Source organism: Lissotriton vulgaris, unplaced genomic scaffold (genome assembly GCF_964263255.1).
Source record: "Lissotriton vulgaris unplaced genomic scaffold, aLisVul1.2 SCAFFOLD_1179, whole genome shotgun sequence".
NCBI lineage: Eukaryota > Metazoa > Chordata > Amphibia > Caudata > Salamandridae > Lissotriton > Lissotriton vulgaris.
In genome coordinates this window covers 22,953-43,683 of record NW_028246015.1, presented here as the reverse complement: position 1 = coordinate 43,683, position 20,731 = coordinate 22,953, and the positions used below count along the sequence as shown (strand labels likewise).

Genomic DNA, 20,731 nt, shown 5'->3' with positions numbered 1-20,731 from the left:
ATTAACAGTAACTGTTCTTTGTGGTTTTGCCACTAAGTTATTAGGGTCTTGGACATTTTGATTGATGATCAAGGGGGGTTTGGGAGGACTTTTGTGTTGTGAGTTGAACTGCGTGTTATCGGTGACTGAAGATGATTGTTGTTGTGCAGTAGGGGGTTGCTTTTTGGGGGCACCTGCAGAAGTCACTGGCGTGGATGATTTAGCTTTTAGGTTTGGTGGTTGGTTGCTATGTAATTTGGCGTTTTTAGCGCCCGATGAAGTTGTTACGGCCTCGGTATTTTTTACAAGTTTTGGAGGGTCGGGGTTCTTTTTATGTTTTGGATCAGTGTTAGAAAGTATGGGGCCAGGAGCCCCGGGTTTCCAACAGTCCATAAACTGTAATGCGGTTTTCTTAATTTTAATTAATCTCGCTTCCATTTTCATCAGGCGGGCTTCTAGGGGGCTTAAGATTGACTTAAAGAGATTTCCTATATCTGCTAGTGTTATGTCCTCTTCAGCTGACTCAGGATTGTGTTCAGTGGTGAGAGGTGGCAGATCAGTGAGAGTGTCACTAGGTGGTTCCTGGGAAGGGTCAATCGATATCACGGGTGAAATTCTATCCTGGGTAGTATGGTCTGTGCTGGGTGTATTGTGTGTTGCCCCTACCTTCACTTCTTTTGCCTTCCTTTCCTTGTTGCTCTGTTTCCCTATTTTCCTTTTTTGTATGGCACCCACCCTTAAGCCCCGATCTGCATTTGATGGCCCTGCTAAGTTTGGGGTGTCAGTTGTTGAGGGAGGTTCTTCCCTCAGTGGAATAGGGCTTTGGGTGGTTAGATCAGTATCTTCTCCCGTGTTTGTTGTATTTGGTGGTTGAGTAAATTGTGTCATTGGCAGTGAGAGAAGGCTCATGTCCTCAAGATCGCTTAGAGTTCCCTCGGAGAGGTCTATACTAGTGGTTTGCTGGGCCCCACCACAAGCACCGAGCTGTGAGCTATCTATATTCCGTCTATCCTCAGGAGTTTTTGCCATCGCTATAACACCCATCGATGACCTCCTAACCCACTCTATTTCTTGCGAAATACATCTTTCTAGAAGAGTGATGTCATCTATCAAGAGGGATCCTGCCTTCAAAAAATAGTTATCAATTTTACCTTGAGTAGGGGCAGTTGTCGTGGGTCCATTGACTGCCGAATTGGCTTTGCTCCTCGTCTCCATTTTGCTCATAGTGAGCAGTATGGCTAGAGGACGCCGGGAGAGGACAGATGATCTAGTAGGAGCGAAAGGGGGAAATGGGGAAATTCCTGATGTAATTGGGGTGGCCCAGTCCAGTCTCTAACGTTCTCGAACGGCCTCAAACGGCCCGCTCTTTGCCCGGTCTTCGCCCCTTGCTGCGTCCCACGCTGAGGGAGGTTAGTGCTAAGATATAGGGGGCGTGGAGGGCGGTGGGCGGGCCAGCAGGGAGAGCGGACCGGAAGCTGGCTATCGGTCACACAGGGACTCCTGGTTGTTGGAGTCCCTGCTACGCTCGCAGCCCTGCTGGATGCCTCTTGCCCAGGACCGCCTTTCCTCTTCTCCCTTCAGGTATGCTGCACCTGGTACAGCGAGGCGATGCGGCACCTGCGGAGCGGGTGCGGCGAGGTGCAGGGCCGGCGGCAGGAAAGTCACGGAAGTTCTCTCCTGACTGGCGTTCTTTGGTGGTAGAGTCTTTAGGCAATAATGATCCCACGCTAGCAAGGTGGGGGAAGTTTTTATGATCCTCAGGTGGGCGGTTGGCGGGCCAGCAGGGAGAGCGGACCGGAAGCAGGCTATCGGTCACGCAGGGACTCCTGGTTGTTGGAGTCCCTGCTACGCTCGCAGCCCCGCTGGATGCCTCTTGGCCGGGACCGCCTTTCCTCTTCTCCCTTCAGGTATGCTGCCCCTGGTACAGCGAGGCGATGCGGCACCCGCGGAGCGGGTGCGGCGAGGTGCAGGGCCTGTGGCAGGAACGTCACGGAAGTTCTCTCCTGACTGGCGTTCTTTGGTGGTAGAGTCTTTAGGCAATAATGATCCATTAGGGGCCATTTACAATGCGGCCTGTAAAGGCTCCGACTGCAGGTTTGAGTCTTTAGGGGCGCATCGTAATAGGCCACGCAGTTTACTTTCCGACCGCCTCATTATGATGGAGGTGCTCAGAAAGTAAACCGGCTGGTCATTTTGGCTGCCTTTCAACAGGTTCGGAGAGACTGTCATCGGCCAGTCGGAAGCCGGCCAGTAATCTCAAGGGCGGGACTTTCCGCCCCTGAGATTACGATGTACCTTTTCCGACATGGTTTCCATGCCAGCCTTTCAGACATGTGTTTGGGGGCCCCAGCATGGACCTCTTTGGTGCACAGCCTCCAGTTGGAGGCCGAGGGGGCACCTATGGAGCCCCCCTATTGATCCCTGACCCTTGTGGCAGGCACCTTGAGAGGTCTGCCATGGGGTGGAGGTATGAACTGCACCTCCCTTTCCTCAATGGGAGCTTGTGTTACGGTCGGTTATGGCTGTAACACGAGCTCCCATTGAAGAAAGGGAGCATGCGACCAAACAGTGTTCTTCGCATTGAAATGAGTCGGTCAGGGCTACCAGAACCGAGTCGGTGTCGGCGGAAGCAATTCCGCCTGACATCAAAATAAGCCCCTTATTGTCACAACCCTTCATTGACTCGTAAATGCATTTTACACAAAAACATTTTTCTTTTACTGCTATTGTTCCATGAAAACCATCAGCAAAAACCTGCCCACCCCTAATACCAGCACTACCTTCACTACCTTCAAGCATTGGCGAGGCCAGTAGATCTGGCTTTAAAGTATTATCAAACCAAAATATCACCTCTGCACATGCTTTTGTTTTCATATGTTGTCACACTAAACGCAGAGCTATTGGCTTTGTCGTTTTTTGTTCTGTATAAGCTAGTGTGTTCTGCCAGTAGTATACAACCTGACATTCAGAAACATGTTGCCAAATAGCTTGCAATTGGTCAACGAAGAAGATTTGTTCATCTGAAATTTTGTTTGCTTTGTTCCAATGCAGGCCCATGTGTGCAGTTTCCATTATTCATGAATGAACTCTGTATGGAAGGGTTCATTGTACTTCGCTGGCAAAACCGATTTGAGGAAGGTTTGAAGCAGCTGATGGCCTGGATTTTAGAGGTAAGAATGCCCTGCTGTTTACCCTCAAGCAATCAAAACAGAGGGAGGGGGAGGAGTTAGTACAGTCCACCACACCTCCTATTTGACCAAATGAACTGGACATAAAGGTGTGACGTCTCATGAGAGACACTTTCAGGAACATTATTTCACTCTAATCCATAGAAGTCTGCTTTTTAGGATGCAGGAACCCTCACTCACCAAGGCGATATGCTTCTTCAGATCATGCTCCATGTTGGGCAAGGTCTGCAATTCTAAATGGTCTCTGCAGTTGGAGCTGTTTGGAGATCTTTCTTTTTGTTGTTGTTGATAAAAAGACAACCTGTAGGAGGGTCTCTGGAAATAGGTGTTAGGAAAGGGCCTGGTGATAGATTTCAGTAAGGTTAAAACTGCCACGGATTTGCAAAGGAAGTAATAGTCTCAAATGCTGCAATTGGTAAACATGTTTATGCCATATTGCCCATCTGGGTCATTGGCCTTCACCAGGACCGATCAAAAAGATCCCTAATCTAAATATTGCCCTTCAGAAGATCAAGTTTTACATGAAAAATCAGGCAGTAAGACCTGTATATAAGACAGTACACAGCAATATCATGGAATGGTACACATATAACATGAAACCAGTTACACTAAACCATTCCAATGAAAGACTTTATGATTTTGTTAAAACAGGAATAAACATGGAATAAACAGGAATGACATTTTTGCATATCCTGCATAATAATATAATTGATGGCTACAAAACACATATACACACTGAAGAGGCCCCTGTTCTTCCTCTGTATATGGGCTGGCTAGACCCACGCTGTAGGCCCCACTGATTAATTAATGGTGGCTGCATCATAAGATTGCTCCATCATTCTCGGGTCGAAATGTCAACATTTCCCTATTATATCAACCTGTGCTGGTACTTATGCACGTTTGCAAGACCTTTAACCAGTTATTGCATCTGTAATTGGTGGATTTTTTACATTTATAAATTATAGTCAGACAGGTTGAATATGTAACTAATTGTAAATACTGCACATATTGTCACCTCAATTTTTCAACTTTCCTTATCTATTCACAAGCACTTTATCCCACACGTACCTTTATTCACCTTGGAGCAACTGCATTATATTGATAATTGCATATATATGAATTGATTTATTAAGGAACATGTATTCATTCATTCATAATAATACAATCAGTGAATTACTTAATTTCCGTTTGTGTCACTTCTTGGGTACTTTATGTTATATAAATTTCCAATTGGGACCATTTTGTTTTGTAATTACGCATACCCAGATCCTACGGTAAACTGGGTTCCCCCATTGTTTTGTAAAAAAAAAAGTAATGTCAGCACTTTCTCCCACCCAGCTAGACAGTGCAATTGAGGTCTCGCTTACCCCACTAGATCTCTCAGATTATTCAAAATTAGAAAGTATACAGTTTTTACTCTTTCCATAAGAGATTGATATGTGTCAATATTTGTTTTAAGATGCACAGCTCATCAATGAACATTGATTCTGCCACAATGTAGTGATCTGTGCTTATCCATACTAATATAATAGAGAGCCCAAACCTTTGAGGCGGGTAATCTCAGGAACCACAGCACCAATCACAACACCCAATACAGCGTTGCAAAAGGCAGTTGCAGCAGAAGGACATAGGCTATGCAGACGCCCACCATATACATTTAAAAGGTAAAAGAACCGTGCCAGCAAAGTAGTCCCTTGTGGGCGTGTCTGCGTTTGGCTGTGGGCATGACAAACGCTGGGGGCGTGTGGTATGTTCCGCCCTTCATGCCATGTCTCATATCATGTGCTAATCCCACCCTGCTCCCTTTAAATACCCCTGCACCCCATATTCATACCCCATCCTTACTCCTTAAAATACCCCAACACCCTTAAACACTAACCCAGCTTAACCCTATAAATATACCCTGTACCCCAAAACCAAAACCTATCCCTAAACCCTAAAAATACCCCTGTACCCCAAAACCCAAACCTAGCCCTGAACCCTATAAATACCCCTGTACCTCAAAACCCAAACCTACCCCTGAACCCTAAAAATACCCCTGTACCCCAAACCCCAAACCTAGCACTGAACTCTAAAAATACCACTGTACCCCAAAACCCAAACCTACCCCTGAACCCTAAAATACCCCTGTACCTCAAAACCCAAACCCAGCCCTGAACCCTTAAAATACCCCTGTACCCCAAAACCCAAACCTACCCCTGAACCCTAAAAATACCCCTGTACCTCAAAACCTAAACCTACCCCTGAACCCTAAAAATACCCCTGTACCCCAAAACCCAAACCTACCCCTGAACCCTAAAATACCCCTGTACCCCAAATCCCAAACCTAGCCCTGAACCCTAAAAATACCCCTGTACCCCAAAGCCCAAACCTAGCCCTGAATCCTTAAAATACCCCTGCCCAAAACTCAAACCTACCCCTGAACCCTAAAATTACCCCTATACCCCAAAACCCAAACCTAGCCCTGAACCCTAAAAATACCCCTGTACCCCAAAACCCATACCTATCCCTAAACCCACCCCTGTAACCCATAACCTAAAACTATATCTGAACCCTTAAAATACCCAAACACCCCAAAACATATACCTCAGTACCCCAAAACATATACCCCTATACCCATACTTACCTTATCCAAACCATAACCCCTTGCATGCTGATGACGGGCCCCAGCAGTCATGCACTACGGCGCTCGTGTGCTGATGACGGCTGGGGCCGTCATAAACCTGCCTACTTGCGATTTTGCCGCACAGGCGCAGAATCGCGGCCGCATGCAAGGGGTTAAAAAAACATGCTTTTACCATTCACACCATGCATTTACAACAAATTTCGTTGTAAATGTATGTGTGGTACAAGCATATAAAATGTAATGCCATGTGTTATAATGGCATTGCGGAGTCATGGTACTTTCGTAATGAAAGTATGCGGAGTGATGGTATGCGGAAAAAAGGTTGCGGAATAATGGGTGTTTACCCTCCCCCTGTAAGTACATTGGTGGCACGGTGGCCCACCTCTCCTGCAACATACTCATATTTTTTCACCACCCATTTGAAAAATTCGCAGGTCTCTCTCATTGATGGCCAGTACCGACATACACTTTTAAACACACCTCCTGCCACAAGTTCTAGAATTGCGAACTTTAGAGCTGGGGAGCTACGTTCGAATCTCGGCATCAGCTCAACATCCTGTGATTCCAGGAAAACCGCTTCGTCTCCCCGTGCCTACCACGAATGAATGTGTTCTTCTGTAATGTAAATTGTGCTCATGCCATGTTGTCGAGTTTGCGCTATATAATATTGCAAGGAAAAATAAAGTAGGGAAACTCGAGTTCACACACTACTGAACGTGCATTCTTAAGTGCATCAGCAGTGCACTGTGAATCGGAGCGTTTCACAGGCCTGTCACAGATAAGAAATGTTATCAAAACGAAATCCTACAAAACAATATACTACTGGCCGGCAGCAATTCATACCCGGACAACGTCGGGACGGGCTGCTAGTAATACACAATTGGTTATGCAGACTAAGAGGCTGATTTATTATTTGGTGGACAGAGTTTACTCTGTCAGGGTGAAAGAGTAAATTACTCTGTCACTCTAACAGAGTAACCGTCTAGCGGTTCCTGACAATGTATTGGAAATTTGCCATATGGTCCACCAAACATGACGGAGCTGTACCGCTATTTGCATACTCCGAGCGTCGGAGTGGGAGCCTGCTGCACAACGCCCTATTACCTGCCCTCGAGGATCACTATTGGGAACGCCGCCTTGCTGCCACTGGCTCTGCCCTGTAGTCCCCCCGCCGCCGCAAGCACAACCAAGCGGCCGCCGAGCGGGGGACTACATTACCCAGCGCGCATAGCGGCGGACACGCCAGGGACGCGCCAGGAGGCGCCTTAAAACAGCGTCATTGCCCGCGTCGCGGGAGCGCCCGGGGCTAAGCCCGGGCAAAGGGCGGGCCCTCTGTGGCCCTCAGTGACCGAGGTAGGCCGGGCTGGGCCCGGTCCCTTATATTTCACTTTATACACTGTTATTACTTGTTTGCATTTGTGCCCATTCGAGTAGGAGTGTAAATTGATGCAAGTACTGTGATAGCTGTACTGCACCCTGGTCCTACTTGGTCAGACAAGGACTGTCGTTATTCCAGACTTTTATACGTTTTATATTTCTACATTTCTTTTTAAATTTATTACGGTGGAAAATGTCTAAAACTTTACGATCAGGAAGGGTAGTGGGAGAAAAACCTGCCCGAAAATTACCTTCCATCCGCACAAGAAACAAGTCAGTAAACAACCCACCTTTGAAAGGACAATGTCAGTTATCTGAACTCTGGGATCTATCTGGTATAAAAAAAACTAAATGTGTGACTCTAGATAAACCAGATACTAAAGCCCTGGAAGTACACGTACACTTACCAACTACCACTGAACCCCGATCTCCCCAGGTCCAGCAGGGGGCCCCCCAAACTATGGTAGGGGGGTCTCCCTTTCGGGACCCTACAGACGGGAAGCTGATGATTGTAAGTGAGCCAGTGCACATACCATCGACTCCTCAGTTACCCATGAATGACAGGCCGGGGGATGACCTGTCTGCACTATCCATTGATCTGGAACTATGGGGACGCTACGTAAGCCCTGCTAAAGTGGAATCTCTGGAGCAATTTAAAGTCCCGGGGGGAGCCACCCCATCAGGGTTAATGCTGTATAGTAGCACCCCGTCGCTAAATAGACACGAAATATCTGACTTGCTAAACTCCTCCAAGAGCCCCGACCTTAATCTCCTGGATAATATTTGCACTGCGGAAGCACGAGAAAAGCCGATCTCTGAGTCCATGATCGCGCTGGAACAACTTCTTGCTTCAATTTTGCTGCTTCTAGGGAAATTTGTAGGCAGCTCGGACTGTATTCTTGAATCAGTTACCCAAATCCTAAAGTTATTGCTGCAGAAAGCGCCGGATATGAGTAAGGCCTTTCCCCCTAAGCCTGAACAATTTGTACCTGAGGGGAAATACACAGACATTAGAAGCGAACTAGATAGGAAAAATGAAGTGCCTTCTATGATCCCTCATAAGGAGGTGCCTCATACTGCAGCATCTAACTGTATCAAAAATATAGTCCTGGAGATAGAGGAGGAGGATAAAGTCTTGCCTGGCCCCAAAACGGTCCAGGAGTTATTTCCTATCTTTGTCCCAGAAGGAGGAAAAGATCTCCTGGCCGACAAACCTGAGGTCATTGAAGAACAGAGAAAATATGGCAAACAAAAAAGTTCCAAAGCCAGTAAGAGGAAACCACTTCGAAAATATAGAAAGAAGAAGCAACGGAGGATCATTTTCCAAAAATGCACAGAGGCAAGGGAGAATGAAATAAGGAATGGGGAATCCTTATCTACTTCCTTAAAAGTGGACATGGATGTGAACGTAACCGCTTCAACCTCAGTGGAGGAGGAAAATGAACAAGGTAGCCTGCTTTCCCAGGAAGATTTACCACAAATTGGGGGCTCTCTCCCAGGCTCTCCTTCACGGAGTGCACTCGGAGGACCAATTTCTTATCCATCCGGGACTTTAAACCCTTTGGCCCCCCCCCTTTGTGGTAACAATTGACTCTGAAAATTCTTGCCCTCCGGCCCGGCCTGTAAATATGTTAAAGGCCCCTGTGGATGTGCGTGTACTAGATTTTGTTCCATTATTCGATACTGACCTTTTGTTAAATAGAGCCTGGCTCCTCAAGCGTTTCAGTGAGGTTGAATGTCTCTATCACATTCAGTCTAGAGACATAGAACTGGTGTCTCTGTTGGGTGGAAGTCGGGTTTTGAGTATTCGGGTGAAATTTTATTCCCCTATCATAACAAATTTGATACTAGAACAGGCTGAAAATTTTCAACGTTTAGGTATCGATATTCTCCCTATCTCTACCCCGGGCAAGCCAAACTCTTTCGATAAGCAGGGGTTGAGGGGTGGTGAGCAAAACGGGGTAACCTCTCCTCTGAGAGACCTGAAAATTTGGGTTTCCAGGGGAAAACGCTCAGTATCGCACGTGAAGCCTCTTCCACTAATTGAGAATTCCACACTCAATGATGACAATAACCGGTGGAATTGGCTCCATAGTGCTTTATCAACAAAAACTAAGGATAACCCCAAATTGTTCCATCATCTTTAACCCAGCATTAAACATAATTTCCTGGAACGCGGCCGGATTCCACAGCAGCCCGGAGAAAATGGCCTTTCTATCCACTCTGGAGGCTGATATATTGTGCATTCAGGAAACATGGTGCATAGATAGGTTAACGCCTTTAAAAGATTTCTATGTTTTGGAAGTTCCGGCTGCGCCCTCTAAGAAAGGGCATGCTAGGGGGGGGCTCGCCTGTTTACTGTCAAATAAGTTTCAATGGAGATTTTCCCATTATATTGATTCCAGTAGACTTTTCCACACAATAACATTAGAAAATGTGTTCCATGATAATGTAAAATACCCCATGGTAATTTTTAATGTGTATATTCCGCCTGAGGAATGTTTTAATGATAAATTGCAGCGGGTTCTCCAATATATGGAAAAGATAAAAAATTCCCCTCCTTTTCCTGTAATTTTGCTTATTGGTGATTTGAATTGTAAAATTTCAAACGCTAGTCTAAAACTCTTCAGGGATAAAGCTAAGGAGGAAGTACATTGCATCCCCCAGACGCTTTTCCCGGAAAACTTAAGGACAAATAAAAGGGGGAAGATCTTGTTAAAAGAACTAGCGATCGGGGATGGTATTATCTTAAATGGAAGATTTCCATCTGACGTCCCCGCAAATTATACCCACAAATCCCCCTTTGGGTCATCAATTTTGGACTATGCTATCGCCAGCTATGGTCTGTTTCCCCAGATTCTTGACTTAAAGATCACACCCACGACTCTGAGCGACCATAGTATATTGTTACTATCAGTTTCGTTAAACTCTCTGAATACGGCATCCTGGTCGCTAAACGGCAAGGAGGCTACCTTCCACTCTACATCTGGAAGATGCTTCTGGAATAATGCTGCCATCAATGGGGTGCAGGATCTACTGACCGATACCCTTAGGGAAATAGAAGAGTGGAACGGAAATGAAATAGTTTGGTTTGAGGAATTTATGTTAAAGATTTTATTGAATGCTAAAAAAACTGTCCCCCCTAGGAAAAAAGGAGAGGTAGTTCCTCTGACTCTGCGTAATTTGAATAGGGAATTAAATAAACTAATCCGTGCACAGTACGTTGAAAGGGTACCGGAACGTGGGAAAGATATCGCTAGGTTAAAAAGAAAGAGAAGCAGACTCAAGCTAAAAATTAAAAGGGACAGGGAGGATGAAGTATGGATTAAATTAAGGGAATCTGCTGCACATGGCAACATTAAAGATTTGGGCTTGGGAGGAAGATGGCGGCCGGATAGGAGTCTCCGGCTGTGAGCTCCGCACTCGCCACACACAGACATGACAAGGAAACATCAAACAAACAGTAGTTGATCTAACTACAATTATTACAGCTACCTCTCTCATGGGAATGGGCGCACGGGAATCCGAGTCTCCTCGAGCAGCATACGGAGCTGTATACGGTGGTATCTGGGCAGCAGCGTCGGAAGCCAGCAGAGGTTGCCGGTGCGCAGTAGCAAGATTGTCCTTCCTTTTCCGGGGCATAAGCGGCAGCAATAGACACAGCAGCGGCAACGCGGAAGAAGTACCTCTCCTAAAACCCAAAGAAGCAAAACAAGCGCAATCCCGGGGGAGAGGCACTGCTGAGCTCCTACTGAATCGAGTATTCCCGGCAAAATCAGACACAAAGACTATACGCTGCAAGAAAGACTATAAAGAGGATTCTGTGATCGTGAAAAAAAGAAGGCTGCTCACCAGGACTTTGGGACAACAGGAATCCATGAGCAAGGTACAGGGGGGGGGCGGAAGTGAGGGAGTAACTGTGCTGGATTTACTTGTGGGGTGTGGAGGGGACAGGGTCATAGAGAGTAGCAGTGTAATTAGAGGAGAGAAAGGAGAGAGGGAGAAAGAAAAGGAGAGAGACTTTGAGGTTGAAACAGAAACGGACCTAATCATATCAGGCACTCCTGAAGTAGTGGAGAAGTCCCTTAAACCGGACTCAGAACCAGGAGCTAGGAGCAAGGAAAACTCGACTGAAGAAGTAGAGGGCGGAGCAGGGGACAAGCGAAGGTCCAGCTACTGCTTAAGAAATAGGCAGTTCTCCAAACAAGTACACCCAACCAAACAAACTGCTATACCGGTTATACCTAAGGTTACAAAAAGAAAGCAAACTGCCAAATCACAGCAAAACAAGGACAAAAACTTTAAAGCGAAAAATCAGACAGAACAGATAATTAGAGTTACTCCCTCTCTCAGATCCTTCTTCAAAGTACAGCAGCAAGTTCAAGTAGGGCGTAAACTCTCAACTACTCTTAGCCACCCTAACCCCCGAGAAAAAAATATCTCCCCGGTCACAAGCATAAACACGAACCCAATCTGCACCACTATACCCATTATACGAACTGTACCCTCTGCTACCCCTGTCGCCCCTAAAATAATTAACGGAACTAAAGGGAGTGAAAAATCTCAGGGAAAGAAACAAGAACCAGTAACCCTCAAAGACTCACAAATGGAGGAGGCGGGAGATACAAACATGCCTACTACCTCTAGTATACCACAGCATGAAAAGCTAGTGGCAATAGAACCTTCTGACATGGTAGAACAAACAGAGAAGCTCTTGGGAAAATTCATGGACAAAGTCCTAGGAGAAATGAGAGAGAAATTCTCAGTCTCGGAGGCTAATCAGAGCAAGATACAAGAGGTATGCGAAGCCTTAGACCAAAAAATGAACGCCCTCGGAGAAAGAGTTACCATAGTCGAGTCAGTGGTGGAGAATCTCAGTAAGAGAGTTGACACAAACCAGAAAGAAATAAGAAAACTCAGAGAAAACGAAAGAAGCATGAGCGAGAAAATGGAATCGCTTGAAAACCAGGCGAGAAGGAATAACCTAAGGGTCCTTAACGTGCCGGAGAATATGGAGGGTACGGACATTAAAAAATTTGTTGTCTCTCTTTTTGAAAAACATTTCTTATGGTCCAAGGAAGTCAATCTTACTGACGACATACAGAGGGTACATCGCGACCCTTTCAGGAAAAACAAAGACAGGAAGACACCGAGAAAAATCCTGATAAACTTTAAAACTTATACACTGAAAGAAAGACTACTTAGTGAAGGTCTAAAACAGGATACTTTGAAAGAGGACAACTGGTCCTTCAGGATTCGCTCAGATATATCCAAGACTACCCAAGACAGACAGTGGGAGTTAGGACAACATATGCAGGAACTAAAATCTCTTGGAGCCAATGTCCAGATGAAATTTCCTGCCGCATTAAGGATAATGTGGAAAAATAAGATGCACAACATCAGAGACCCCAGAGAGGTAGAAACCTTTATTGAGCAAATAAAAGATCAACTACGAACTGAAACAGAACCCCAAGCAAGATGAATATCATAAAATCTAGGCGAAGCAACGAGCTCGAATAGGGCGAAGAATACCGCCCCAAAAGAAGAAGGGAGGCTTCCTCAGGGTGGGAAACAATGAACCCCACAAAAAAACGCAAATATCTCATAAAAAGAATGCACGGGTGGGGAGCAAAATAGGGAAAAAATTTGAAAAAATGTCCTCAGCGCTCACAGTAAAAGGAATTATTGGGACCCATAGAACACGGAAAAAACAAGATGCTCATAACAGGAATGGCGACAAAATATAAACAATTCAAGGTACTCTCTTGGAATGTTAATGGACTTAGGACACCTAGCAGAAGGAGAAGGATTCTTGAATATCTGAAGGAAGTAGACAGCGAGATAATTATCCTACAAGAGACGCACCTCCTAAGTATGGAATGGGAACAAATAATGAAGAATCTGAAATGGGTTGACACCTATGTTTGCACAAATCAAGAATGCAATATCAAAGGCATAATAATAGTTCTTAAAAAAACACTTAAAGCCAAAATTGAGCACAAATCAGTTGATAATAAAGGAAGATGGGCTTTTATTAAGGTAAGAATATACGAAAATACATATACCTTGGCAGGGTATTATGGCCCAAATATAGATGACCCAACCCCCCTACAAAAACTGTACACAGAACTACTGTCAACAACTGCCCCGATAATAATAGGTGGAGATTACAATATTTTAATAGATCCGACCCTAGACAGACATCCCCCAGGGAAACAGTCAAATCTCCCAAAAATGAGAGAATGGCTAGGTAATTATAAAAATGACCTGGGTTTGCTGGATATGTGGAGAGAGAAAGGAGACAAAAAATATCCTTACACTTTTAACAATAAAAAACTTGGTCATAGATCACGAATTGACTACTTCCTAATAAATGGTACATTGCGAGACAAAGTCAAGAACATAGAACATTTACCAGAACATCTATCTGACCACTCGGCGGTACAACTAACCATGCAAATAACGAAAAATAATCTACAATCAAGATGGACGGTAGACCGCACAATATTACTAGATCCACAGGCAGCAGAAGAACTGGAGATAACAACAGCCAATTTTTTTAAGGAAAACCAAACTGGTACATCCAAACAAATTATCTGGGACACATATAAAGCGGTTATTAGAGGCAGGTTATTAAGTTTGGGTTCACACAGAGCCAGGACTGCAAAATTGGAAATTGGAGGTATGGAAAGTGATATTAAAGAACTCGATCTCAAGATAATGGTGGACGCTACTCCAGATGTAAAAGAATCGATAGAGAAACAAAGGCAAGAACTAAAGGAAAGACTGGTAAACCTCCTGGAAAATAAAGTAAAGACTAGATGGGAAGCCAGTAAGTTATCTAATCATGAATATGGAGAAGGATGTGGAAAACTGTTGGCCTGGAAGACGAAAAAAGAGCAAACTAGAAACAAAATAATCTGCATTCAACGAAATAATATAAACGAAACTGAGGACTCCATAATAATGCAGGAATTTGTGAAGTTTTTCTCTAATTTATATAAGGAGGATGTAAATCCCACAGAGGAACAGATCCAGAAGTACCTAGAACATATACCCCTTCCACAACTAACCGAAATGGAAAAAGAAGAGCTAAATAAAGATATTACAGTAGAAGAGGTTAGAACCATCATAAAAGGCCTAAAAAAAGGTAAAGCAGCTGGCCCGGACACCTTACCAAATGAGTTCTACCAGATTTTAAGAGATTCTCTGGTGTCACCATTAACAGATTTACTAAATCTAACATATAAAAAAAAAGAAAAAATCCCAGATTCCTGGAACGACGCAACAATTAGCATTATTTTAAAGCCAGGAAAAAACCCAGCAATATGTGAGTCATACAGACCCATCTCACTGCTTAATTGTGATTACAAAATTTATATGAAGGTCATGGCGAAAAGATTAGCAGTGATAATGACTAAACTGATAAATCCTGATCAAAAAGGCTTCATAAAGGGTAGGCAAATAGAAGAAATCACACACGAACTTTTTGCCGCAATAGATATAGCCATCACAGAAAAATTACCACTAACCATAATCACTTTCGACACTGCCAAAGCGTTTGATAGAGTAAATTGGTCATTCCTTAACAAAGTCATCAATAAATATAATCTAGGAGAAAATTTCGGCAATATGGTGGCAGAGATATATACCAAACCAAGGGCTAAAATATTAGTCAACGGGAACCTCACAAACAACATTGACATACAAAGAGGGACAAGGCAAGGATGCCCACTGTCACCCCTGCTTTTCAATTTATATATTGAAGTCCTTGCAGTCTCGCTAAGAAATCATGCCACAATAACCCCATTTCAGCATCAGGATTGGTCGAAAAAAGTGGCACTATATGCCGACGACCTGATGATTTTTACAAATGACTATAATAGCTCTTCGGTTGCAATAGAATCCACAATAATCAAGTTCGGAACAGTATCAGGATACCTTACAAATCAAGAAAAAACAGAGGCTATGAGCTGGAACACAACTGTCAACAATCCATATACAAAAGAAAAAATAAAATATTTAGGTATCACATTAGTGAAAGACATAGAAAAAATACCACAGATAAATCTGAATAGAATCGCCATTGAAACCACGAAATTACTCAAAGTATGGGATGGACTACCTCTTAGTTTCCTGGGGAGATCAAATATAGTTAAAATGTCTATTGTGCCTAAATTCACCTATCTATTTAATACAATTCCACTGGAATTCAAGAGAGATGCCTTGAAAAAGATACACGGGAAAATCACAAGTTTTATTTGGTCATCAAAAGGAGCAAGGATATCTTGGAAAAAACTAAGGAGAGATAAATTTGAAGGGGGAATAGCAAGTCCTGATCTTATTGAATACTGTAAGGCATTCCAATTTAAAAATATGAGACCACTTCTTAAGACCTCCCAGTTTCTCCCTGAATATATGCAAATCATGACTGACAGGTGTGATCATTTCCTATATAAATTTGGACACCCAAAATTCTTCAAGAAAATAAAACTGAAGATATTAATTAATGCAGCAAAAATATGGTACCAAGTTAGAAGCACCTTAAACATACCATACTATAGTTCACATGCCCCTATCTGGGATTCGCCAGGCACTCCAGAATGTTTAAAAGACTCCTTGGCCCTCTCTTTAAAGGAAAATGGAATTGTGAAATGGGGTAAATTGATGACAGGAAGTATCATAATCCCCTGGAACCAGTTAGCTATAAATACAAACGAAACAGTGTCCAAATTTAAGTATTATCAATTGACAAGCTGGGCAAAATCGATCACAGATAAAAAAGAAGGAAATGAAAACATGGAGAAAGAAATGCTGAAATCCTCCCCAATAAAAAAGGAAATATCTAGGTGGTATTGGGCTTTAATCACAGCAGCAGAAGAAGATGTACAGATTCCAGATACATTATGGAGAAATGACATACCAGCTGTAGATGTATATAACATTTGGACAAAATCGTTGGAAAAGTGTTGGTCTCACATAAAACCAGCCGCGCTGAAGAGAAATCATCTTTTTACAATACATAGGGCATATTGGACCCCTAAAAAATTATCTAAATTCAAAGGTGCCACCGTCAAAGCTTGCCCAAAATGCGGACTGGAAAGGGCAAATGATCTACATATGTTTATAGACTGCCCTATGATAGACACCTTCTGGAAAGAAGTGGGTAAGATGATATCATTGGCTCTGGGAAAACAAGTAAATGTAAGTATAACTCTTATTATTTTTGGGATTGACTTGAATAACGAATTGGTTAAGTTAACTAAAAACCAAGAAAGCCTATTGTTTGTACTGATACTTTTGGCTAGACGTCAAATTTGTATAAATTGGATTAAACCAACACCGCCTCAGTATGGGGATTGGCTAAACTCAGTAATAAAAACTAATAGAAATGACAGACAAGGGAAACCGGGTAAAAAGTTTAATTTTTGGGAAATCTGGGAAAACTTTTATAATTTGGAGCAGGACTTTTAATGAGCGAATGTGGTCTCGAAAAACAAAGTCCTATGATTAAAGCGGAGACAATAATTCAGACTGGAATCATTCCCGTCGAGTAGCCAGGAAGGCTAGCTCATTCCCACGTAACCAGAATTATTGATTATGGTAAAGGTCACAGGAGCTCCCAAATCCAAAAAACAATGGATGTGAGAAACACCCCTCCCCCGATAGACCAATAAGGGGTCGTGAAGGCATAAAAGGTTTGGATGGAATGGGTTCCCGAGTAAAACCTTAAACATATATGTCGCAAAATGAGGACTAAAAAAAAAAAAAAAACCATTAAAGATTTTTGGGCAATAATCGGGAAAGGATGTGGTACACGCCACTCCCTTACTCCCATACCTATACCAGAAGATCTATGGTCCTCTCATATCCGAGAATTATATGCAGGGAATGGGACCACAGGTGTGGATAACTTCATGTATGCTGCCCCTGATGACCTGGTTTTCTTTCCCTCTGAGAAAGAAATCGAGACGGCTATAAAAAATATGCGATCCTCTGGGGCCATGGGACCAGATGAGCTTCCGATGACGGCCCTAAAACAAGACCCCTTAAGCTGGAGCAAAATCTTGTACCCCCTGTTTAGGGCATGCCATCTTTCCAAATGTGTTCCTGCTTCGTGGAGAGGAAGCATTCTGGTCCCTATCTTCAAAAAGGGGGCAAGGGACAGCCCCAGTAACTATCGCTTGATTGCGCTCCTCGACTCCATCGGAAAGGTCTTTGCGAAATGTCTCCTCAGTTCTCTTTCTGATTGGGTTGAGGAGCGCAACATTTTGCCGTTGGAACAGACTGGTTTCCGAAGGGAGCATGGCACTCTGGATAACCTGACTGTTCTTCAGGTTATTACTGATAAATATGTCCAGGTGAGAGGGGGTATTGTATACGCCGCCTTCATTGATTTCTCCACAGCGTTCGATAAAGTAGATCGTGGAACGCTGTGGAGAAAATTGGCGACGCTGGGTGTCCCTACTCCCCTGTTGGAATTGGTGCGGGCTCTGCACACTGAGACCTGGTGCAGGGTCTTAATGGGGGGCGAAAGGGGGCTCTCGGCCAAAATACCATCTCAGAATGGCCTTAAACAAGGCTGCTTATTGGCACCCCTTTTGTTTTCCCTATATACAACTGACCTCCCGGCTGCTGTGTCTCACAGTGAGGGGATCGCGCCGCTGATAGGAGGGGCGCCAATATCCTGTCTGATGTATGCCGACGATGTGTTGTTGCTTGACTTAACTCCCACGGGTCTGGCAAATCGGCTTCAGGCCCTTCAGGACTTTGCCGGGGAGCATCATATGAAGATCAATATTAATAAAAGTAAAGTGATGTGTATTGCTGGTAGGAAGAAATGCCGCTCGACAAATTTTGGTTGGGCTATTGGAGGGCATAGATTGGAGGTCGTAACTTGTTATACTTTTTTAGGGAAAATATTCTCGGCCAATATGAGCGAGAATCTCCATATAGAGCACTGCTCTCGCAAAGCTCTTGCCCATGGCAATGGGTTAAAGTCCCTTTACCTGGCAACGGGGAAAAGACATTTCTCTAGCCTTCTCGAAGTATTTAGAGCTAAGATCCCCGCAACCATCTTGTACGGTATAGAAATAATAGAGATAAAATATTGGGACTTTTGCCACAAGACTGAGGGAAAACTCCTAAGATCCCTCTCGACTCTTAACAATGCCTGTCCACTGGCCGCCTGCAGGCTGGATTTTGGACTCAGGAGTGCCTGGGTTCAGGGGCTGTGCGCCTTAATAAGGTGGGTAGCCAGTTTGGCCAGAGCGAGAGAAGGAACCCTGCGAGTTTTACTCAAAAATGAACTTTTGGGCAATTTTAAGGAGTTCTCTAAACTCGTTAGTAATTTTAGAGGGGCGGTGAAAATTCTTAAACTGGATGAAAGCGCTCTTTTCTCCTACTCTCCCGCGCAGTTAAAGCAGGTCCTTAAGGAGGCTTCGTGGGAGTATTGTTTTCTATCCGACAAAAAAACAGTTGGAGATAAAAGGAATGTGGAGCAGCTCATCTCCTCCTATAGGTTGAAACAGCCTCAACCGTATGCCCTATGGAACTTACCACATGGGATACGTAGGTTTTGGTTTTTATTACGTTATGACTTAATCCCTCTTAATGTGTTGCTGTCCAAATGGCATGGCACCTCACCTTTGTGCAATTTATGTAAATTGAATAACCAGGACTGTATGCATGTACTTTTGATTTGTCCTATGTTACGTAACTTGCGCAATCGATGGCTTAAAGTAATCTGTCTCCGTCTCAGCATTGTCACTTTACAAGATTTTCTTCATGCACTTTATTGCCCACCTAATGAAATGTTTTGTGCCTACGTTTTTAACTTTTTTAAAGGATTTTTAGCTATTTATTAATTTCTCTGGAAAACTGTGACTGCCTGACCTTGTTGGACTGATGGCTTGCAGTGTAGCTATTACGGTTCGAATATTATGTTTTTATAATTCTTTTATAATTCTTGTACGTTTGATGAATGTGTCGCTTTGTCTGTATATGTTTATGTGGCCCTCTTTGAGAGCCAAAACATAATAAATAAAATTTGAAAATTTGACGGAGCTGTATAGTAAAGTTTCAAAACTTTTTTATTTTCAAAAACAAAAATCGCAAAGTGGGACTTTTTTGAAAACAAAATGAACCAGTGCCCTCCTCGGCACTGTATTCATCTCCCACGGTGATGGGGACATTTTTAGTATTTTACTGCCCCTTCCGCCAGGGTGTTCCTGTTGGTGACAGGCTGTAGGCTGTAAAAAACAGCATTATGTCCGTATAGTGAAGGATAATCTGGATTCATGTAGTTTCAAGTATATATATTTATTTCAAGTCGATGGTACAAGGTGGTGTGTCCATAGGTAGCAATTAAGTATAATGAATGAAAACCCCACCAGGAGCAGGCTCCTTTCAGCTCAGCCCCAAGCTCCCAACTGAACTCCTCAGAGCCAGGGAATCCAGCATTCTAATACATCATCAATGAATGCTAACATTCCACAAGTTGTCAACAGTGGATGAGCAAGCAGGAGAGAGGCAGACACTACACATCTCCCTCTTTTATGATAGAAACAATATGTACCAAGTCACATAGTATTAGCAAATGAACCAAAGAGAATAATAAGGAACTATGATGAAAAGAATAGAAAAAGAGATTATTAAGGAAACATGAAAAAAGAATAGAAAGGGAAGAAAGAAATGAAAGAAATGAAAGAACAATGTAAGGGTGAAAGAAGGAATTCCATAAAAGAAACAGTGTAAGAATGAAAGAAAGAATTTCATATAAAATAAGAGGAAATAAAAGATAAAGGAGATAGACCATCTTCTCCCTGAAAATTAATGATAGCGAAAAAGTAACAATACAGTAACAAAAGATCTAAAACAGGACAAGAGTACGAACAAAAGTCAAAATGTTGAGGGTTACATCAAAACACAACAGTTTGCTAGACAGGTACGGAAATGAACACCAACGAACATCAGAGAAAGAAGAAGAAAACAACCAGAATATAGAAAAAAAAAGTACTCATGAAAGAAGATGCCAGGAGGAAACTTCTAAATAGTGGAAAGAAAGGTGAGAACATGACACCTAAAAGTAGTACGAACACAAATGAAATTTGAGGTAAAACCTCAATTGCCTGGAAAATCAATGAATAAAATCTTAGCGCAAAGGAGAAAACTGTCAAAACAATTGTTGAAGAATCCCAGAGCTCATGAATAAGAATAATGAAGGTTCCAGCACAAAACCATCAAAGTTGAAAACTGTCGTCCGCAATTATCATATCAAACAAAAATGTACATTCAATCAGAAGAAACACAGATATATGGAAAATTACATTAAATAGCTTGGAAAACAAATCTGGGAAATGCATCATAAAAATGAGATTAGAACCAAGCATTAAACATTGAAAAATTAACGTAATAAAGAACTTGTACTTATACCTCCTGCTTATAACAATCATATTAAATGGAAAAAAAGTAGCTTGGTCAGCAAGACTGTGAAATGCATCATAAACATGAAATTATAACCAAGCATTAAATATTTAAAAAATCTACGTAATTAAAGAAC

At 43.1% G+C, this 20,731-nt stretch overlaps 1 protein-coding gene across 1 annotated transcript in view; it reads left to right on the top strand.

The window, feature by feature from the left end:
* Positions 1 to 4,668, top strand: part of LOC147666168 (prostaglandin reductase 1-like) — a 391,471-nt gene extending 386,803 nt beyond the window's left edge. The window contains exons 11-12 of the mRNA XM_086949249.1: positions 3,031 to 3,149; positions 4,627 to 4,668. Of these exons, the coding sequence (XP_086805375.1) occupies positions 3,031 to 3,149; positions 4,627 to 4,668 (161 nt within the window). The remainder of the gene's footprint in view (positions 1 to 3,030; positions 3,150 to 4,626) is intronic.
* Positions 4,669 to 20,731: the final 16,063 nt, after the last annotated feature.